Here is a 21,810-nt window from a genome sequence, read left to right on the forward strand (position 1 = left end):
AGGGGAAGCAGCCACTGGACCCCAGCTCTGTGGCTCTACCCTGGGAGACTAAACACGCCTCCGAACTCCCCCAGGTGTGAGGGGGCTGGGGTGTTCGTGCCAAGTCCCACCCATTGCTGGGTGAGGCCTGATGATACTCTGCCACCTCCAGGGGCCGGAGGTTGCGGACGAGCTCTCTGGGACACACAGAGACAGTGAGGTCGAGGGCCGTCCTGTCTGAGCACGTGGGGTTCGCTCCACTGCAGAGGCAGGGAGGTTAAGTCGCCTGCCCAGGCCCACACAGCCAGGAAGCAGTTGGCCTACAGGACAAGACCTGCATCAGGGCAGCGGCCGCGGGCAGAAGGGGAGGCACTCAGAGCCCTCTCGGGGCCCCGTCGTGGCTGTGCGCTCAGAGCAGACAGAGCAGCGGGCCACACTCAGCCCTTTGCTTTCCCAGCTCGGAAGCAGCTCCCGAAACGGACAATTCAGGATGTCCTGGGAGGACAGGATGAGGACAAGGACCGGGAAGCCAAGAGGAAGAAGAAGGAGGAAGGTGAGACCCCCGGGGAGGAACAGGGTGGGCGGGGGGGCCCAGGCCGCTGCTGCAGGCATCTGAAGGCGTCCACCCGCGGGAGCTGCTGTCGAAGGCACTTTGGAATGCATCTGTGTGGCCACCTTAATTCAGTGTCAACTCAGTTCCCCATTTGTATCTTCTGGTTTTATATTTTTTATGGAGATTGTTTTCTTCTAAATGATTTTTTTCTCAGACTTTTCTTGGCTTGTGGCCCTCCTAGTGTCATCATTTCTCGTGGTGCTCCCTAGGCCACTACCGTAACAGCTCCATATATGAAGTAGTTAGGTCTAAGTAGCTGCTGCATGATACACTCTGCTCAGAGAAAAACCACTGTTTGTGTTTTGTTCTTACGTAATCCTGACTGCTTACTAATGGGGTACAGCTACCATGCTTACCACACATCTGAAGCCATGGAATCCAGTAGGAATGGCCACCCCGTGTCAGTCTCACGTGGATTTTTGCCCAATTCTGAATTTTTATCACAGCAGCCAGTGAAAACCATGCTGTGCAGATGTGTCCCTGCAGGCTGAGTGAGGCCTCAAGTGTGTAGTTCACACGGTATCCAGCAGGGGTCACTGGGTCTCCTTGGAAACTGTCCCACTTCCTGCCAGTCTCCCTGGGCTCTCCTGCACCCAGCTAGGGAGACCTGGGCCTTTGGCTGCTCCCGGCCTCTCAGATCTCAGATGGTACTAGTCACACATTCGCCACTACCGCATGTTTGCTTGTCTGATAAAAAGTCCTCTTCAGAGTTCTGTCCCCAGGGCAGATTTGCATTTGGCCAAGGTGTTTTGTTTTGTTTTTGACAGGCAGAGTGCAGTGAGAGAGAGACAGAAAGAAAGGTCTTCCTTTACCCTTGGTTCGCCCTCCAATGGCCCCTGTGGCCGGCGCATCGCGCTGATCTGAAGCCAGGAGCCAGGTGCTTCTCCTGGTCTCCCATGCGGGTGCAGGGCCCAAGCACTTGGGCCATCCTCCACTGCCCTCCTGGACCACAGCAGAGAGCTGGCCTGGAAGAGGGGCAACCAGGACAGAATCCGGCGTCCTGACTGGGACTAGAACCCGGTGTGCCGGCGCCACAGGCGGAGGATTAGCCTAGTGAGCCGCAGCACCGGCTGGCCAAGGTTTTAATTCCTGTCAGCAGCTTTTAGGAGCAAACATCATTATAAGTTGTATACGGTGTTGGCCATGGTTGGAGGGGAAGGGCCATGGTTGGAGGGCCCCTTTCTAGCAAGGCAAGCTGTCCCCAAGGTAACTCTGCTGGTTTCATTGTTACCCTTAGAGTTTTTCAGTCAGTATCTTAAGACTTAAGCTTTGTCTTTTTTTTTTTTTTTTTTTTTTTTTTTAACAAGCAGAGTGGACAGTGAGAGAGAAAGAGAGAGAGAAAGGTCTTCCTTTGCCGTTGGTTCACCCTCCAATGGCCGCCGGGGCCGGCGCGCTGCGGCCGGCGCACCACGCTGATCTGAAGGCAGGAGCCAGGTGCTTCTCCTGGTCTCCTATGCGGGTGCAGGGCCCAAGCACTTGGGCCATCCTCCGCTGCACTCCTGGGCCACAGCAGAGAGCTGGCCTGGAAGAGGGGCAACTGGGACAGAATCCGGCGCCCCGACCGGGACTAGAACCCGGTGTGCCAGCGCCGCAAGGCAGAGGATTAGCCTAGTGAGCCACGGCGCCAGCTTAAGCTTTGTCTTTAATAAGCTGTCAGGTGCATTTTCACATGCTACATTTCACAGAAGACTTGTTAATGGGAAGGGGTCGCTGTCTATTGCTTAGCACACAAGTGGGCATTGGAGTTGGATTCTTCCCGAGGGCCCTGCCTTGCTCAGCCTGACACCCCCGTCACTTGAGAGACAGGCAGCCATCCCTCAGCGTCTGCAGCCCCCAGTGATCCCCAAATCTTCCAGCACTCCAGCCCCTCGATGAAATGGCCTTGCGTCTATGTGTGGCCCGTCCCCTCTAAATCATCTCGGGGTGACTCGTGTCTCATGCCCACAGTGTAGACGCCGTGTCCATGGTGGTTGTACTGTACTGTGTTGTTCATGACAGACACAGCCGATTTCCATCGTGGTTGATTGAATTGTGGGCCTGGGGGCTCACGGACGTTGCTGCCCGCTGTGCTTGGGGCACTAGAAAGTGCATGGGGCTGGTGTCTTTGGGCTGGAAGTGCCCTCAGGAAAATGATTATTTATTTATTTATTTATTTTGCCATCTGACTCTTCTGCCCTCAGAAACAGAGACCCCGAGAGAAAGCCCCACCGAGGCTGAAGTGGCAGAGAAGAAGGACGCAGAGGAGGGGCCCCGGCCTATGACGCCCCCTGAGCCCCCTGAGTCCCCCAGTGAGTTCTGGTCCTCTGCACCTCCTAGCCCCCCACCCTGGGTTGGGTGTCAGGTGCCATCAGAGGACCAGCAGTGTGAGCCCGGTATGGATTCTCCAGTTTGCTGTATACCGTGTACATGCCTGGCAGAGCTGCCCCCATGTTCCCTCTGTAGTGGGGAGTAGAAGCAGTGGGCTTGGGATGGAAGCGGCCGGCCTTACCCTGTGCCCCCTCACTTTAGAAGAGGCCCCGGTGGGAAGCAGCTCAGAGCCCCAGGTGGCCGTGAAGCAGGAGCCACAGGAGGACCAGGCCAAGCCCCCTGCCCGCGCCCCCCGGACACTCAGCAGTTTCTTCAGTGAGTTTCTCTGTGGTCTGCTCTCCTGGTTCTCTACAGAGCACCCCACACCCCCACTTGTCCCTCGTCTCCGTGAGCCTTGCGGCAGTGCTGGGTGAAGATCGGGTGGGAGGCGGGGGGCTCTCAAGAGAAAAGACCTGCTGTTCCCTGGCTTCATTCCCAGCTCCCCGGAAGCCGGCCATCAAAGCAGAAGTGAAGGAAGAAGACCCAGCCATTGTGAGGAAGGAGGAGGCCAGAGGGTGAGTGTGCAGCATGGTGGGTCTGAGAGGCCCCCGGCCCAGCCCCGGTGCTCTGCCTGGAAGGGCCAGCAGCGAGTGCCTTAGCCCTCGTGGGCCCCAGCCAGCCCCAGCCGCAAAGCCCTGCTGAGCACAGGCCAGACAGCCCGCCCAGGAGCAGAGCCTGCTGCCCTCCAGCCTGCAGCCTTGCAGCCTTGGTGCGCAGGGCTGGGGCCCCCCAAGGCTGCCCCGTGTCCTCAGCACGGGCCCCGAGCCCTTCAGCCATCGCCCTGCACACCTCTGGCCCTCTGGCCAGCGGCCACATTTGCTCCGCGTTGAGAGCTGAGCACCTGTCCTGCCTGCTAGTGGGGTTCCGCGTGTCAGATACGTAATTACCTCGTTATGTTCATGCTCTGGCAGGACGCTGTCTGCGTGTGCACAGGACGTCTCTGTCACAGTAACGAGCACAGACCTCGTCCCTGCCCTGTCCTGAACCTGTGGTTGCCAGAGCCAGGGTAGATGGTGGGCTCCTCGGGCCCTCATGAGAGCCCTGCCCCCAGTGGATTCTGGCCTCCCGGCACCTGCAGTCTCTCACTCACCTCTCGGCTGCCTGTTGCTGCACACACTGGCCCCCCAGCACTGGTGCCGACCCAGTGGCCCTCGTGCGCCTGCTGGAGGCGGGGCTCCCCCTCTGAGCAGATGTGCATCCTCAGCACCTGCAGCAACCTCCTCGCATGCCGGGTCACAAGGCCAGGTCCCGCCCCACCAGACCACGGGCCTTCCCAGGGCCGGGTCCAGTTCTCCTTGCCCAGCTCCCAGCACTCGGGCTGGCCTCTCTGGAACCAGGAAATGCACGGTGAAAGAGTGGACTTCATTGAACACTCCCAGATGTTTTTCTGGAAGGACTGGGGTCAGGCAGCAGCTCTCTCTGCGGGAGCCCCAGCAAAGAACAAATCCCAGAAAACCCTGCTCTGCAGTTCACCATGGGACAGGGGAGGCAGCGTGCAGAATGCACCGTGCGTCACGTCCTCGCCGAGAGCTGTGGGGGAGCCGGGGGCAGTAGGGGCGACAGTCAAGTAAAAGACCTGAGGGTGGATGGGGTGCCCAGGGGAGTGTCCCCCACCAGACAGACAGCGCTGCAGAGGGGCGGCGGGGAGCGCGCAGAGGGAGCAGGAGGTGACTCTCAGAGGTGACAGGGATGCGGGTTCCTGCCCTAGCCCTGGTGCAGCCTGGCACATGGTAGGTGCTCAGGGGATACTGGTGGAGAGCTGGCTTCTCTCCGACCCAGAGGTACCCTATCTATTCTGCCTCCACAGAGCCCTGGACCCAGTGAGCTATAACCCTGCCAAGAGCAACTACCACCCTGTGGAAGACGCCTGCTGGAAACCCGGCCAGAAGTGAGGCCTCTCCCTCCCCCGGCACCCAGCCCAGTCCCCGTCCCCCTGGGAGGCCTCACTTGGAGGAGCCGGGCCGTGTGCCGGGCCGCTTCAAGGCAGGTGGCTGGCCCCAGGGCGGGTGGCAGGACCACGTGAGTGATACACAGGGCTCTTGCATCTCTCTGCCTTCCCAGGGTCCCTTATCTGGCCGTGGCCCGGACGTTTGAGAAGATCGAGGAGGTCTCTGCTCGGTAATAAACCAGGGCCGGAGGGTGGGGCTCCCCCAGTTGTCCCCCCAGTTGTCCCTGCACCTCCGTGCCCCACGTGGCTGTCCACTGCCCCATCCCCTCAGGTCATGGGTACAGGGCTGCCTGCGGGTCCTCTCAGGGCCCGGACTCGGAAGTCCACAGCCTCATTTCTGCCTGGCTCTGTTGTCGAGAGCAGACAGAAGGGCGACCCCAGATTCAGGGTAGGGTACAAGCTCCCTGTCAGCATGATGGGAGCTACAGAAGGTGGCAGCGCTGGGTCAGCGCAAGCGGCTGAGCCTTCCTTACCGTCTCAGTGCTGGGAAAACTGACCTCAGCCTCAGCCGGGACCTCTTCTCGGGGTGCTCCTGCGGCCCCACGCCCAGGGCTGCCCGCACTCCGGTCCTTCTCATGTCCATGTTGCTGGTCCGTGAGCAGGGGTGTTAGCGAATGTGAGCTTGACGGGCACGGTTCAGTCTGCTTCCTGCTCTGCTCCCGGCTTGCTGTAAGTCTCCATGGCCCGACTGCCCCGGGTGTCCCTTCAGCTTGTCTGCCACACGGCACTCTCCAGGGGCCTACAGGAGGGGGCCATTGCAGGCTTCTCCTGATGCCATGTTCTTGTGTTTTTAAGATGTATTTGTGTGAAAGAGCTGAGGAGGGAGAGCCCTCCTTAAATGGTCACATCTGCCAGGGCTAAGCCAGGAGCCGGGGACTCCATCTTTCTCTCGCATGTGGGTGGCAGGGACATAAGCACTTGGGGCATCGTCAGCTGCCTTCCCAGGCATTTTAGCAGGGAGCTGGATCAGAAGCAGAGCAGCCAAGACTCAAACGGACTCCCATGTCGGATTCCAGTGTCGCAAGTAACAGCTTAACCCACTGCCCCGCAGCGCTGGCCCCAGAGCAGTTGGTTCTTATCAGCGTGTCCCCTTGCGAACATTTGAGAAATTTCCCCTGTTGGCGTAAGCCCCACCGGGAGGAGTCGCAACATTCTCGGACAGTGTGGCAAGGCCTCAGGTGCCTGTTGAGGGGCTCCGAGTCCAGGCCATGACAGCAGCAAGTGAGAGCCCAGTCCGGGGCACAGGCAGGCCTGGGAGTGGCCGGCTCTGCTGCTTCCTGGCTGCAGGTGGCCTGCCTGTCTGCCACAGTTTCTCCATGAGTAAAGGGACGTCATGTCTCAGATTGGCCCTGGGAACTATGAACATAATACAGGAGAAACTCAGAAACCACCCAGTGCAGGAGACCTGCAAGCAACTGCCCTGATAACTCCCAACCCAAAACGGGAGGAGTTACCATATTTTCAGAACTTTGTAGAAGTAGTTTTAGACTTAGCAGAAAGCTACAGTTGTGGTGCAGAAAGTCCCCGTGTACCCTAAGCAGCTCTGTCTGTGCTGAAGTCCTGCTTCAGCGTGGGGCGGGGGTCCCGACAGCACCTTTAGGTACACCAACAGGTGACGCGCTGAACTTTGCTATTTGCCCACTTCTGTTCTCTGTTCTAGTCCAGGGCCTGGCCAGAGTCCCTGGCCGGCCTGCCAGCTCAGGGCGCTCATGTTTCCTTGCTGAAGGGCTACTGTGCCGCCGCCCGTCTGGTTCCTGGCCACAGGCTCGGCTGGCCCTGGTGACTGCCCTGCAGTCACGTCTTCACTCCCCAGTCAGCAGGCGCCTCGTGGGTGTCTGCTTTGAGACCAGGTGCAGCGCTTGTGTCTCTAGACCTTGGCCCAGTGTTGGCATCTGTGCACAGTCGAGAGCTGCAGAAGGTCGGGGCCTCAGCACAGCTCACCCTCCCTTGGTGCCGGAAGCAGCAGCAGGGCCAGGCCCCGCTTCTTGCTCCTGGTGACGGCCGCTGCCCTTGGCGTTTCTCAGCCCGTGGACGCCTCGCCCTCATGTCGCCTCCGTCTATGTCCTTTTCTGTCTTACAAGAGCACGTGTTGGGTTTAGGCCCCAGCCTTCTCCTGTGAGCTCATCTGGAGCCCTGGTCACAAAGACCCAACTTCACCTCCTGAGGCTCTGCGGGGCCCAGGGGGTGAGGCCACTCCTCCACCCACCACACTCCCAGAGGCTGTCTTGCCCGCTGCAGGTGTCTGTGGGATGGTGACTTAGGGGCTCCCCTGCTTCCGCCTTTGTTAACAGCTTCCGCTCTGAGAAAAACAGCTGCTGTGTGCCAGGCCCTGCGCTTGCCATGACGGCCCGCTCCTCCAGCGTGTGTGCGGCCTCGGATGCACTCCTAAAGCGAGCAGCACGGCTCAGGGCGCAGCTGGGCACCTCCAGCAGGCAGCCACCTAGGTTCCTGGCTCAGTCCTGGCTCTGTGACCCGGGCCACTCACTGCCTCTCATGTGTCAGGGGGGTAACGTAGGCCCAGAGCTGAAATGTGCCGATGCTTGAAACAAGTCTGCTTGGCGCCGCAGCCGCTGACCTCCCCCACCCACGGGCCGTGGCAGTGCCCCTCCTCCCCCTGCCCCACCCCCACCTTGATCTTGAGCCAGGTGGTCACAGCCCGACCCCTCTGCAGGCTCCGGATGGTGGAGACGCTGAGCAACTTTCTGCGCTCTGTGGTAGCCCTGTCGCCACCAGACCTCCTCCCCATCCTCTACCTCAGCCTCAACCGCCTAGGGCCGCCCCAGCAGGGCCTGGAGCTCGGTGTTGGGGACGGCGTCCTCCTCAAGGCGGTGGCCCAGGCCACAGGTGAGGGGGCCGTGTTGAAGGGGAGCTTGGGGTGCGGGAGAGATGATGGGCGGATTCTGGAGGGTGAGCGAGGGAGAGGCGGCGGCTGAGGGACCCTGGGGGAGGACACAGTGGGCAGCAGTGCAGGTGAGGGAGGGCCAGGCCGGGGAAAGGTGGAGGTGGCAGGAGGCGGGGTCTGGAGTGAGGACCGAGGCAGGGTATCAGGGTAGCAGACGGCCTGGGAGCACCTGGAGGAGCCGAGCAGGGGAGGGAATGAGGGGCCGTGCAGGCGCAGGGTTACCAGGGCTGGGCACAAGACTGGGAGTGGGGCCGTCCGGGGCCTTGAGTGCTCTGCATCTATCATGCAGGCCTCTGGGAGCCCCAGAAGGATCGTGGGCAGGTGAGAGGTGTCTCTGGTTGCGTTTGCAGGTGAAAGGAGACAGAGGTCAGGGGGCAGGGAGCTGGGGCGAGGGCTGTGGGGAAGAGCAAAGGGGAAGGGTAGGAGACTACATCAGGGCCCCAGCAAGGGAGACCCAGCCACAGCTGTCAACCCCCCCTCCCCCCAGGTCGGCAGCTGGACATTGTCCGGGCTGAAGCGGCCGAGTCGGGTGACGTGGGGCTGGTGGCGGAGTACAGCCGCGTCACCCAGAGGTTCATGCTGCCACCGCCCCCTCTCACCGCCTCCGGGGTCTTCGCCAAGTTTCGGGACATCGCCCGGCTCACTGGCAGCGCTGTGAGTGGGGCAGGGCCCTCACCTCGGGCACCTGAGGTCATGGGTGTGGCAGGAAGGCTCTGGTTAGACCTGCGGGGGCTGGGGCTCCTCAGTGTGGGAGGGGAGCAGAGCCGACCCCTCCTTCCTACAGACTCTCAGTCTTTGCCGGGTAAAGAGTGGGAGGGAAGTAGGAGAGCCAGAGGCATGCCATCAGTGAGGGTAGTGTTGGGGGGGGCTGGGCCCTGACGGCCCCTCCCCCACCTCCTCAGTCCATGACCAAGAAGATGGACATCATCAAAGGCCTCTTTGTTGCTTGCCGACACTCAGAAGCCCGATTCATCGCCAGGTGACTGTGGGGTCTGCGAGGTTGGGGAGAGGGGACTTCTAAAGTGGCTGGAGGTACTGCTGAGGCCGACTGCCCCTGTATGAGAAAAGCTTGGTCGTTTCCCATTCTCCCCCTTGGTGGTGCCACCTGGAGATGGTCCTGCAGCTCAAGGGTAAAGGGTGCTGTGATTGATTAGTGATGTCTGCCTTGGCCAGAGAGCCGCAGCAGTGCAGCACAGAGCCACTTGTGCTGTGTTGACCATGCGTGTCTTGGGAACAATTCTTGAGTGCTCTGCCCTATGTCAGTTACCCCCCATAGCTCTGCAAGGAGGGGCCTGTTGTCCTTACCCCAGCTGACAGCAGGGAGCTGGAAGGTTAAGCCCACTCCCCGAGGTCACTGGCTTGGAGCAAGGCCTGTGCCTGGGTCAGGTGTTAACCATCACGGGCGGGGGTCGGGTTGGGGGTGGGCTGTGTTCAGTCTGGCCCCTCTCTGGGCAGCTGAGATGAGAAGTGTAGGTTCCTGTGAGGCACCCACTCCCGCCCTGCACTACAGGCCAATGGTCGTGGTCAGCATTGGGCACCCACTCCCGCCATGCACTACAAGCCAGTGGTCGTGGTCAGCATTGGGCAGCCTCCCTCACCTGTTAGACGAGGCCATATGACCTCTTGGGTCCCTTCCTGGCTCTGCAGGTTGCTGTGGGTTTTGAGGACAGGGTCTATAGAGACCTGTAGGAGGAGGTGGGAGCAAGTGTGGAGGCGGAGGAGGTACCAACAGGCCCACCTCTGGCCTGCTCTCTTCCCCAGGGCCCTGAGGGGGCGGCTGCGCCTCGGGCTGGCAGAGCAGTCGGTGCTGACGGCCCTCACCCAGGCTGTGAGCCTCACACCCCCTGGCCAAGGTGAGCTCTTGCAGTCTCGGGGCTGCTCTGTGCTGATGCTCCCCTCCCCCCCCCAGGAGCCACACCCCCCCTTCCCAGCCCGGCTTCCACCACTGGGCTCCTCTGCCTGGAAAGCTGAGCAGCAGCATAAGTGTTCTTTGCCCGGTGACAACCCCCTGACCGCAGCCCCCGGGTGGCTGAGGGCTCCGTCGTCCCCAAGTCCCTGGTGCCTGTCTCCTAGCATTCCCCCCCGCCGTGGTGGACGCTGGGAAGGGCAAGACGGCAGAGGCCAGGAAGACGTGGCTGGAGGAGCAGGGCATGGTGCTGAAGCAGACGTTCTGGTGAGGGCCCGGCGGGGGGGACGTGGGAGGGCGCTGCAGGTGGCCGGGGGTGGCAAGCGAGACAAGGCGGGTGCAGGGACGGCTCGGGGAGGAGGCAGAGCCAGGAGGCGCTGGCAGCATGCGGAAGCGGGAGCAGCAGGATCCAGGTTGGGCTGCAGTCAAGAAAGTGCAGGAGACGGTCACGCGAGGACACCGTGAGAGGGTGAGGTCAGAACCAGGAGCCCCAGGAGCAGCTTCTGCAGAGCTCCTGAGCAGGGCCGCTGCTTGCTCCGCCTCCTGGGCTCCACCCACCTTGGGTTGCAGGCCTGGCTCAGTGCGGTTCAGTTCATCGCTGCAGGGGAAGCCTGGCCGGGGGACAATATGTCCTTGCGTAGCCAAGTAAAGAACCTGGGCCTCAGTGGCGGTGACGTGGAGGGGGCAGAGGCTGTCATGGGCGGCCAGGCTCTGAGCACAGGCCGTGCACGTTCTGAAAGGACTGCCCCCACCCCGCAGCGAGGTGCCCGACCTGGACCGGATCATCCCAGTGCTGCTGGAGCACGGGCTGGAGCGGCTCCCGGAACACTGCAAGCTGAGCCCAGGTGCCAGCCCCAGGCCCTCGCTTCCCCAGCTGAATCCTCTCCCAGCGCCCAACGCCTTTTCTCCAAGCGTTCCGAGCTGCTGTGGAGAAGATGGCCGTGCGTCAGGCCAGGCGGGAGCGCTCTCATGCACATCAGCGTCCAGAGCAAACCCGGCAAGGGAGGGCGGGCGGCTGTGTTCCAGACTCAAGTCCCTTGTGTCTCTGTCTGCCACCCCAGAGTCTTCCCCCAAACGTGTGTGAGCACGTTCCCGTTCAGGATGTAGAAAGGGAGGGGGAGTGCCCAGGTTCTAGGAAAAGCAGCGGCCCCACCCTGACTCAGCCTGCAGCTGGGGGGTGTGGTCCCCAGAGCCACTCTGAAACCTGGGAGGGGCCATTTGCTCTTAAGTGCCCAGGAAGGGGAGGGGTCCTGGGCACATCCATAGCCCCCCACCCCTTGCCATGTTCCCTCAACCCTCAGCCTTCCTAACACCCTCCCTCTCTCCTCCCAAGGCACCCCCTTGAGGCCAATGCTGGCCCACCCCACCCGGGGCGTCAGCGAGGTCCTGAAGCGCTTTGAGGAGGCAGCTTTCACCTGCGAGTACAAGTACGACGGGCAGAGGGCACAGGTATGGGGGGCACGGCCCTTCCCAGGAGGAGAACGCCGGGAGCAGGGCGGGGTCCCGACCCCAGCTCCAGGCCGGCCTCTGCCGCAAGCTGCCCTGCGCCCCTCGCCTGTCTCCATGGGCTGTGGTGTACAATGATGCATGCAGTGAGCACACTGATGGCCCCTTGCCAGCTTATCTGATGGTGAAGTCGTCAGTGTTCCTGACGTGGTAGCTTAAGGCACGTTGGCTCCATTGCTGCCTGCCGTAAGATGGCAGTGAAATGAAACAGGCCGTGCATCGGGCACTCCAGGACTGTGAGCAGACTGTTGAGCTCCCAGTAGGAACCAGAAGGACTGAGTCTGTCAGCAGTTACACTCGAGCAGGGCTGCGTGCTGCGGGGAGGGCCGCAGGGGTCGGAGGTGCCGAGGGGAAGGGCAGCAGGAGGCACAGGTGCACCCAAGGAGGGGCGTGCTGGGGCTGTGGGCCACTTCCTCCTCCAGAGCCTCCTGCCGGCGAGGGTGGAGTTGGAGAGAAGGAGGGGCGGGGGGTGGCCGGCTCTGATCTCGCCTTGCGTCCGCACCGCAGATCCATGCTCTGGAAGGCGGGGAGGTGAAGATCTTCAGCAGGAACCAGGAGGACAACACTGGGAAGTACCCTGACATCATCAGCCGCATCCCCAAGGTGGGCCCGCCATGTGCTGCAGCTGCGGTTCGACGGCTGTGGGCAGTGAGCGTATTAGTTTCCTGCGAAGACAGAAATGCGAAGCAGAGATGAGTAGCCTGCACAGACAGGGACAGGACTTGGTGTTTGACACGAGGGAACAGACATACATTCACACGGAGGAACTCCATGTGCCGCAGGGCTGTCTGTGAGAGCAAAGCAGTACCTGGAAGTCTGGGCCCTGGCAGGAAGAGGCCTCTCCCCACTCTGCCCCTTTTGTGAGGTAGGGGTTGGTACCACAGTCAGCTACACATGCAGAGTGGGGTCTCCAATGAGACAGGTGCACCCTGGGAAGGGGGGCGTATTGAGCTGACAGTTACAGAGAGGGGTCCATCATGGGGCTGTAAGAATTCCAGCTTGCCTGCACTTTGACTGCCTAGATAGACCACATCGACGGCTGCGGAAGGCTGAGGCCCGCTCAGGCCAGCACGGGTTGGGGTGGGGGTCAGAGGTGGCAGCGCGTGACTTCCACAGGTGGTGTTCTTTCTCCAGTCGAGGGCAGGCCGTCCCGAGCTGACTCCTCGCACACAGCCATCCTCCCAGCCCAGCTCATTCCAGCCTCTGCCTCCACTGCCCCCAGCTGCTTGGTTTTCATTCCCAACACCTGTGCCCGTACAGTCCGTAAAGAGCTGTCACATCTCCAGAGAGGGAGGGGTCCCAGCATCCTTCCTGTCCCCTGCCTGTGTGTTGGTCAGCTCTGTTACCCAAGGCAAGCTGCTTCAGGAGAGAGGTTTACCTGGCTCGGCTGGGAGGTTCACAGCCCCCATTGGTTCTGCCGAGTGCTGCGGCTCGGTGGCTGGCGCAGTGCCGTGGAGGAAGGTTCTCACGGCAAGGCAGGAGACAGGCCCTGCTGCCAGCCTTTTATCCCCAACCTCACGAGAACCACATCTGGGGTGGCCTGTGTGGACTGAGGACCTCCCCCTAGGCCCGCCTCCCTCCCCGACACGATACTTGGGTCAAGTTTCCACCCTCTTAGTGCCATCAGCCTGCCACTTTGGAGTGTGAGTGTGTGGGCGCCAAGTCCCATTCAGAGCATGGCAGCCGCTCCAACTGACTCCAGCTTGGCCCCGAGAGCCAGAAAACTGCGATTCCAACTGCAGCTTCTCAGCAGGGAAGGCGGGACGGGGGCGGGACAGGCATGGAGGAGGCCAGCCTGCAGGCCTCGGCCCAAAGCTTTGAGCCCAGAGTCGCCATGGTGCTGGGCGGGGCCCATTCCAGAAGCCTACAGCGCAGGCCTTCTCCTTGACTGTCCCCTTCAGTTAGGAAACCAGTGTGGGCGGGGAAGGAGGCAGACACGGCACAGCACCTGCGCCAGGGCGCAGTGTCCATGAAAGGCTATGATTCCAGGTGTGCGGGGTACAGTAGGTTTTTTGGTGTTGTGTTTTTTTTTTTTTTTTTTTTTTTTTTTTTTTTTTTTTAAGATTTACTTATTTGAGAGGCAGAATGAGAAAGAGAGAGAGGTCTCCATTCGCTGGTTCACTCCCCAGATGGCCACAACAGCTGGAGCTGGGCCAATCTGAAGCCAGGAGCTTCCTCCGGGTCTCCCACATGGATTTGGGCCATCTTCTGCTTTTCCAGGCCATAGCAGAGTGCTAGATTGGAAGTGGAGCTGCCAGGACTCAAACTGGCACCCATATGGGATGCTGGCATTGCCAGCAGCTTTATCTGCTACGCACAGCACCAGCCCCAGTACAGTAGGTTGTAACAGGGCCGAGCTGCACACAGCCGGTGCCGCAGTCCACTTAGAGAATGTTCCCGTGCTCTTCACCGCAGAGCGTTTCCCTGTGCCCCTGACTGAGCGAGCCCGTCCTCTGACACCCCCACCTCCCCCATTGCTGTGTTGGTCGGCAGAGCCGGCCTGCGTGTTCTAGATTCCTGTGGGTGACGTCACACGGCTCCTCGCCTTCTGGTTCTGGCTGCTTTGGCTCATCCGCTGCATGCGGGTTTCTTGGGGTCCTGCGCTGGAGGCAGGGGGTATAACCCAGGCTTGCCGGGATCGCCACCCTTGCCACGCTCACACCGGGGCCGTGCTGTTGGCTCTGAAGGGGAGGAGTGACATTCTGCCGGCCTGCCCTGGTGTCCGGAAGCCAGGCCCTCGTGCTGCACGGCACCCGGGAGCTGGGGGCAGCATGCTGGAGGGGGCAGGCATCTTGGAGGGGGTGAGGGGGTGTCTGCTGGAGAAACAGAGTGTAGCTGAGGGGCCCAGGGAAGGACCAGGGGCTAACAAGGAGAGCACAGCTGTAGGGAGTCGTAGCAGGGCCGTGCCTTGGTCCCACCTTGGTTGGAGGGGTCAGTGGGAGCTGGGAGACCTGTGGGCTGGGTGCAGTGAGGTGCTGGGAAGCAGGCGCCTTGGACAGACTCCACAAGTTCCCTGGGAATCATGTGGGGGAGATGGAGACGGCGATGACCAGGGCCTCTGGGTTTCCAGCTCACAGGGCCACAGTGAGTCCTTGTCGGGGTTCAGTTCTCTCCCTCGCAGTGGAGACAGACGACAGCCGTGTCCTGGTGTCTGAAGCTGACCCTACGGAAGGAGCGGGGGGTCTGGCCTGACGCACCTCCCAGCTGTCGCAAGCCCCCGCCTCTCCCTTCCCTTTCCAGATTAAGCTCCCGTCAGTCACATCCTTCATCCTGGACACCGAGGCCGTGGCCTGGGATCGGGAGAAGAAGCAGATCCAGCCATTCCAGGTGCTCACCACCCGCAAACGCAAGGTACCGTCAGCTGTGCCGTCACCTCCCATGGTGCCACACTCCTCCACCCTCCTCCCCATGCCATTCTCTCCACTTTTGCAAAAAATCACTGCCACTGCCCTAGCCATCACATTCCCACCCCGACATCTCGGTTTGGGAAGGGGACAGGCCCATCTGCACCCTGCCATTTAACTGTGAAGGAAGGGGCGTTCCCAGAGCCCCCACAGCGTGCACTGTGGCAAACTTCCTCTCACTTCCTATCGGCCACAGTGTGTCACGTCCCCACTGCTAGCTGCAGGGGTGCTGGGAACCAACGCCTGGTGCGGGGGATGAGCTCTGGGGGATTAGCGGAGTCCCCATGCGTCAGGGCCTGAGCTGTTAGCTGGGGAGGAGGGCGCAGTGCAAGGGACCGCGGCAGCCTCGGGCACCATGGGCGCGGCCCACCCGGTCCTGTCTCTGCCTCTCCTCTCCTGATGTCCTCTCTGCCCTCCTCAGGATGTAGACCCATCGGAGATCCAGGTGCAGGTGTGTCTGTACGCCTTCGACCTCATCTACCTCAACGGACAGGTGAGTCCTGGGTGGCCAAGCTTGGGCCTGCCTTGTCACAGTCGAGGCCACGCTCGGGCAATGGTTCTCTGTGGGGCCCTTCCGAGGGGCCTGCGAGTCCCTCCCCTCCCCACCCCTCCCTGGCGGCAGATTGCCGGATTGTCCACAACAGGCAGGAACACCCAGCCTCCAGTAGAGCCCCGCCTTTTGACATAGGCGTGTTTTCTTGGACGCCTCACTTAAGTTCTGATAGGACAAACTTCATGGAGAGTCCCCTGTGGTGTCGAGCGCCTGGTCTGGCAGAGGTGAGCCCGCCCTCCTCGCGCTGGGCGAGGGAGCCTGAGCGAGGAGACGCCGTCCCTCTTCCTCCTCTCTGATGCTGCACAAGGCAGAGGCTCAAGCCGTGCCCAGGTTTGAGTGTAGTCAGGCGGGTTTGCAGGGCAGGCGCCACCAACGCTAATGAAGCCATCACGAGTGATTCCTAAAGATCAACTTTTACTTACTTGAAAGGCAGAGGGAGAGAGAAAGAGATCTTTCATCTGCTGGTTCACTCCCCACATGGCTGCAATGGCCCCAGGCCTCTGCCAGGCCAGACCCAGGAGACTGAAGCTCCTCCGGGCCTCCCACGTGGGTGACAGGAACCCAGTACTTGGCCGTCCTCTGCTGTTCTCCCAGGTGCATGAGCAGGGAGCTGCATCAGAAGCAGAGCAGCAAGACTGAGCCCGGGGCTCTGATAAAGGATGCCAGCCTCATAAGTGGAGGCTTACCCCGCCGCACCACAGCGCTGGCCTCAGGCCTCACCCGTTTGCTTCCACGTCACCCATGCCTGCCTTTGCCCCATGTCAGAGAAGCTGCACAGCTGTGACCAGAGAGCTGAGAACATGCCAGCACCCGGCTCTGGGTCCAACCAAGAGCAGACGGAAACAGCAGCAAGATGGTGTCTGTCCTAAACACTCACAGGCTTTGTCTGTCCGTGTCCCTGAGCAGCACGCGTGACAGCCATGTGCATACTGGCACAGGTGGCCTAGCGGCGCTCTAAGTACAGAGAATGTGGGGGGTTGCGGGCAGATAGTGCGCTGTTTTACGGTAAGGACCGGAGCTCCCTGGGTATCTGAGGGCTTCGGTATCTGAGGAGCCCTGGGCCAGTCCCCATGGGCAGAGAGGCAGCTGTGTTGATGCCGGGGTTCGTAGCCCCTGGGTAGCAGGATTTCCTCCCCGGGCTTCTCTGTTAACCTTACGGTCACTCACGCCTTCTTTGCCTTTATTGGGCTGGTGTTAGAAACAGGAGAGGCTTAGAAGTGTTCGTGGGAATGTCACGTGGGCTGGGGCTCCTCCCGCCTGACGCCCTGAGGCCCGAGGCCCTGTGCTTAGGATTCCCAGGATCCTCCCGTCAGCCCGGAGCCTCTCACGGCTTTCCTAAACCCTGTCGCTTCCTGTGACCTGTACACGTCCTGTGGGTCTGGAGTCAGGGCCGCCGGGTCTGCCCACACCGCAATGCCCGCCCTCTCGCCCTCTCTCCCCAGTCCTTGGTGCGCGAGCCCCTGTCCCGCCGCCGGCAGCTGCTCCGCGAGAACTTCGTGGAGACAGAGGGCGAGTTTCTGTTCGCCACCTCCCTGGACACCAAGGACCTCGAGCAGATCGCCGAGTTCCTGGAGCAGTCGGTGAAAGGTGAGGGCCCCTGTGCTTCTCCCCACCGAGGTTTGCAGCCTCTCGTGACCCGCGCTGGCCCCAGGCCCCAGCGCCAGCCGTGGAAAATCACTGGAGTCCCTGCCCGGGCCTGGGCAGGGAGCTCCCAGGGACCCTGCCTGTGTCTCCTCCAGACTCCTGCGAGGGGCTGATGGTGAAGACCCTGGACGTGGACGCCACCTACGAGATCGCCAAGAGATCGCACAACTGGCTCAAGGTAATCCCGCCCACCCGGCCTTCCCCGCCAGCCTGTCCTGAGGGGCCGTGGGTGTTGGGGCTGGCACCGCCCCGTCCAACTCTGGAGCCTCCCCACACCCCACCCAGCCCCACACTGCTGCCCTGCAAGTCCCGTGTGTGAGCTCAGCAAGAGGTGGTGGCAGGCCCTGCCCCCACCACGCTCCGCGAATGCAGGCAGTCTCGGGAGGGCTCTGCTCCAGCTTCCTCCACGCAGGAGAGTGCAGGGCAGTGCTGGCCTGGGTGGGGCTGGGCCGGAACCAGGGCTGTGAGCAGTGCACTTAGCACCGGCTGCTGGGGGCCAGGGAACGCTTCCAGAGGCCGTGTGTGAGTCAAGTCCCCAAGTACAGGAAGGGTCGACCACGGGGGGGTCGGAGGGGACTGCAAGTGCAGAGGCCTTGAGGGGGCCGGGCTCAGTGGCAGGCGAGTGAGGTCAGAATGGCCAGCAGCACCTGGGACCACCGCCCTGAGATGAAACTGCCAGTGAGACTTCGAGCCGGGGTGGCCCGTGGTCTGACTGCATGGCTCCTCTGCTGCCCCGTGGCTCAGGACAGGCACAGCAGGGGCTGGGCAGAAGTGGAGACACTGGTGTGAGGAGTGGGAGGCTCGAGTGGAGAGAGGGGCCAAGGGAACCAGGTCATCCCGTGTGTGTCACTCGCCCCTGGCCTAGGCATTACTGTTGTACTCTGAAGGCTAAGTTGCCTGGCATACAGTTGGTACTTAATAAATGACGTGACTGGAGACTCATGTTCTCTGTGTAAGGGAGTGCGTGGAGGGAACCACTTGTCCCCAGGCTGAAGGACAGCGGCACCAAGGGGGCTCCACATCCCCGCCCAGCCCTCTCCTCCCACTTGCCTCTCCTGGAGCCTGGAAGCCCTTTCCTCACACGGCCTCTTAACAATGCATCTTCGTCCTCAGAGTCCCTGTGAGGAGGCCTGGCCCGGGGCCCTGTAGCCACAGCACTGAGGTCTGTGCCCAGCACCCCCACCGCTCTTTCCTTCCCTCCCCGCAGCTGAAGAAGGACTACCTGGACGGCGTGGGCGACACCCTGGACCTCGTGGTGATTGGCGCCTACCTGGGCCGGGGGAAGCGTGCCGGCCGCTACGGGGGCTTTCTGCTGGCCTGCTACGACGAAGACACCGAGGGACTGCAGGCCATCTGCAAGGTCTGGGCGCCGGGCCGACCCCGGTGGGGGCTTCCTGTGGCGCCTCAGGAGGGCCCAGGTCCATAGACAGACAGCCCTCCCAGTGAGGAAGGATCCGACTGCAGCAGGGCTACTGTGGACGTCGGGAACCGCGTCCGGCTGCCTGGTGCTCGCTTAGCCTAGAGAGGACTGTCCCTTCTCTGTGACAGGAAGTCTGGCGGCAGCGGCCCCTGCAGGGCCTCTTCTCTCCCCACAGTTGTCTTTCTGATGGGCTCTGGTCTCGTCGTCGCAGTGTAGCTGCAAGTGTGCCGGCCATCAGGGCCTTGCATGCTGCAGACACCAGAAGAGAGGACCCAGGCGGCAGCACTGCGGGGCAGGGGTGGAGCTGCCGTTTGGGAGGCTGACATTCTGTAGCGCAGTGCCTGGGCTTGATTCTCCACACTGCTTCTTCCACAGCTCCCTGCTAGTGGGCACCCTGGCAAGCAGCAGGTGATGGCCCAAGTAATGGGGTCCCTGCCACCCACATGGGAGACCTCGAGAAAGCTCCTGACTTCAGCCTGACCCAGCCCCAGCGATGGCAGGCATTTAGGGGTGAACTAGTGGGTGGGAGAATGAGTCTCTCTCTCTCTCTCTCTCTCTCTCTCTCTTTCACACACACACACACACACACACACTGCACTTCAGATGAGTAAATAATAAAGAACAATGCACAGGGCCAAGGCCTGTGCCTCCTGGAATTTCCCTCCATGGCTGGTCCCTGTCTGCAGGGGCCACTGAGAAAGTCAGGCCTTTATGGCTGTGCAGTGTGACCGGGTCTCCCTCACCCAGCAGACTGAGTGAGAAACAGCACCAGTAACTCCACAGAGGCAGTTTGCTTTCTTTCTTTTTATTTATTTTTGTAAAGATTTATTTATTTGAAAGGCAGAGTTACAGAGAGGCAGAGGCAAAGAGAGAGGTCTTCCATCCGCTGGTTCACTCCCCAGATGGCCACAATGGCCAGAGCTGCGCCTATCTGAAGCCAGGAGCCAAGAGTTTCCTTTGGGTCTCCCACACGGGTACAGGGGCTCAAGGACCTGGGCCATCTTCTGCTTCTTTCCCAGGCCACAGCAGAGAGCTGGATCGGAAATGGAGCAGCCAGGATTTTAACAATGCCCATATCGGATGCAGGCACTGCAGGCGGCGGCTTTACCCACTGCGCCACAGCGCCACACATTTTAAAAATCTATTTATGTTGCAAGACAGTGACATCTCCCATCCCCTGGTTCACGCCCCGCAAAGGTCAGCAACAGCCAGGACTGGGCCAGGCCAAAGCTGGGAGCCCGGGACTCCAGCTGGGTCTCCCACGTGGGTGGCAGGGACCCAAGCAAATGAGCCGCCCCTGCTGCCTCCCAGGGCACACACTAGCAGGAGACTGGACTCGGAGTGGAGTCGGGACTGAAGCCCAGGCTCCCCAGCGTGCCCTCCCCAGTACTTTATTCTGTGAAGCTTGGGGTGTGACGTGGAGCCTACGACAGCGCTCTGAGGTGCAGCCGCGCCGAGTTCCTGAACCAGTTCTCTGCACTTGATTTCAGCCACTTGTCCTTAAGAACAACGTCCTCACTGCACTGGGTTAGCCTGTGTGGTCTGTGACACAGGTGCCTTTGCAGTCCAGCAGTGTCAGTCTGTCGCCACCCAGCAGTGCTGGGATAGAGCTCCATTTGTCCGACGGGCAGAGATGCCGTTTGCTGGCCCACTCCCCAAACACTTGGCGACGGCCAGGACTGGACCGGGCAGGGCCAGGAGCCAGGAGCCAGGAGCTCGGAGCTCGGTCATGGCCTCCCATGGCAGGGATCCAGTTGCCTCAGCCATCACCTGCCTCACAGGGTGTGTGTTGGTAGGAAGCTGGATCCATAGCAGAATGAGGATTTGAACCCAGGCCCTGCGGTGTGGGTGCACGTGTCCCCCGCAGGGCCTTGACTGCTGCACCAAAAGGCCTCCGCTAGTAGTATCATCGGCACAAAAGGCGAAAAGGTGGCTGAGGTTCTCAGTACCAGAGACCCAGTACCAGTACCACTGTGCACAGTGGGTGAGCAGCGCCTCGCTGTGATGCCTCACGCCTGCTGCTCGGGCGGGGCGGGAAACCTCGGGGTTAGGATTGGAGATGATGGTGAGCTCAGGGGGTGACCTCCCAGACAGGACCAGAGCCAGAGGATGGGGTCCCCACACCGCACCCCCATTCTGTGGGTGTCCTCTGACCCGCGTCTTCCCTGCAGCTGGGGACCGGCTTCAGCGACGAGGAGCTGGAGGAGCAGCACCAGAGCCTCCAGGTGAGCTGCGTGGCCTCTCAGCCTCCGCCGTCGGAGGGTTCAGGGTGCGGGCAGGAGGGCGGCGGGGTCAGGCCCCAGCTCTGCCGGCTGCTGGTCACAGGACCGTCTCCGGCCCGGAGCCTCGGTCACACCGGGGCTGCAGGGCATCTCCCTGCTCAGGGCCTTGTCACACTGGAGCCACAGGGCCGTCACCCCACCCAGAGCCTCGGTCACACTGGGGCTTGCCGAGCGCCATTCAGGTGTTCCCGGGTTGTGCCCGTGGAACACTTAGAGAGCCCCGGGTGAGAGGGGCGCTGGGGAATGCGAGCCCTGGGTGTGGTGTCTGGATCGCGGTTCTGCCTCCGTCCGTGCTATCCTCCCTTTCTGTTCCCTCCTCTCTCTGGGCCTTGGCTCCCTCCCTACCCCTCCAGCTCTGGGTCCCTCTTCTTCTGGGTCTCCGTTCCCATCCCTTTGCCTCTGTAGTGTCCCGTCTCCGCTGCATTCCATTTCTTTCCTTTTCCTGCTTCCCTTACTACCCCTCTCAGCCTGCCTGCTCCCTGCCCCCTCTCTCTGCCTGCCCCCTCCCTGCCCCTCTCTCAGCCTGCCTCCTCCCTGCCCCCTCTCTCAGCCTGCTTCCTCCCTGCCCCCCTCTCTGCCTGCCCCCTCCCTGCCCCCTCTCTCAGCCTGCCTCTTCCCTGCCACCTCTCTCTGCCTGCCCCTCCCTGCCCCTCTCTCAGCCTGCCTCCTCCCTGCCCCCTCTCAGCCTGCCCACTCCCCGCTCCCTCTCTCTGCCTGCCCCCTCCCTGCCCCTCTCTCAGCCTGCCTCCTCCCTGCACCCTCTCAGCCTGCCTCCTCCCCACCCCCTCTCTCTGCCTGCCCTCTCTCTCAGCCTGCCTCCTCCCTGCACCCTCTCTCTGCCTGCCCACTCTCTCAGCCTGCCTCCTCCCCGCACCCTCTCTCTACCTGCCTCCTCCCTGCCCCCTCTTTCTGCTGTCTCCTCTGTCCCCATCCCTCATTTTTCCACCTTGTTCCCCACCCTTGGCCTTGGCGAGGATCTGAGACCCTCTCTTCCTCTTTCCCACTGCAGGCCCTGGTGCTGCCCGCGCCCCGCCCCTATGTGCAGGCCGGTGGTGCCGTGGCCCCTGACCACTGGCTGGACCCCACCACCGTGTGGGAGGTGAAGTGTGCGGATCTCTCCCTCTCTCCCATCTACCCTGCTGCCCGTGGCCTGGTGAGTGCTGGGCTGGGTGTGGCCTGTAATGGATCCCAGTAAGGCAAGCAGGGAGCAGAAGTTTCCTGGCGGCTCTGCCCTCGGGGCCAGTGCTGGGGACGCACCTGCCGTCTTCAGCAGGGCGGGTGTCCGGGGAGGAGCAGGCGCTGTCCTG

General features: G+C 61.7%; 1 protein-coding gene across 1 annotated transcript in view; it reads left to right on the forward strand.

Annotated features, from left to right (window-relative positions):
* Positions 1 to 21,810, forward strand: part of LIG1 (DNA ligase 1) — a 33,122-nt gene that overhangs the window by 9,983 nt on the left and 1,329 nt on the right. Inside the window, exons 6-26 of the mRNA XM_051837429.3 lie at positions 437 to 532; positions 2,773 to 2,880; positions 3,101 to 3,214; positions 3,378 to 3,453; positions 4,746 to 4,826; positions 5,000 to 5,056; positions 7,558 to 7,730; positions 8,276 to 8,442; positions 8,691 to 8,767; positions 9,550 to 9,641; positions 9,862 to 9,961; positions 10,454 to 10,539; positions 11,028 to 11,143; positions 11,708 to 11,803; positions 14,441 to 14,551; positions 15,026 to 15,097; positions 16,600 to 16,744; positions 16,897 to 16,979; positions 18,009 to 18,161; positions 20,393 to 20,446; positions 21,513 to 21,656. Coding sequence (XP_051693389.1) covers positions 437 to 532; positions 2,773 to 2,880; positions 3,101 to 3,214; positions 3,378 to 3,453; positions 4,746 to 4,826; positions 5,000 to 5,056; positions 7,558 to 7,730; positions 8,276 to 8,442; positions 8,691 to 8,767; positions 9,550 to 9,641; positions 9,862 to 9,961; positions 10,454 to 10,539; positions 11,028 to 11,143; positions 11,708 to 11,803; positions 14,441 to 14,551; positions 15,026 to 15,097; positions 16,600 to 16,744; positions 16,897 to 16,979; positions 18,009 to 18,161; positions 20,393 to 20,446; positions 21,513 to 21,656 — 2,201 coding nt within the window. The remainder of the gene's footprint in view (positions 1 to 436; positions 533 to 2,772; positions 2,881 to 3,100; positions 3,215 to 3,377; positions 3,454 to 4,745; positions 4,827 to 4,999; positions 5,057 to 7,557; positions 7,731 to 8,275; positions 8,443 to 8,690; positions 8,768 to 9,549; positions 9,642 to 9,861; positions 9,962 to 10,453; positions 10,540 to 11,027; positions 11,144 to 11,707; positions 11,804 to 14,440; positions 14,552 to 15,025; positions 15,098 to 16,599; positions 16,745 to 16,896; positions 16,980 to 18,008; positions 18,162 to 20,392; positions 20,447 to 21,512; positions 21,657 to 21,810) is intronic.

This window comes from Oryctolagus cuniculus, chromosome 18 (genome assembly GCF_051225735.1).
Source record: "Oryctolagus cuniculus isolate XC-2025 breed Fujian yellow rabbit chromosome 18, ASM5122573v1, whole genome shotgun sequence".
In the NCBI taxonomy this organism is placed as follows: domain Eukaryota; kingdom Metazoa; phylum Chordata; class Mammalia; order Lagomorpha; family Leporidae; genus Oryctolagus; species Oryctolagus cuniculus.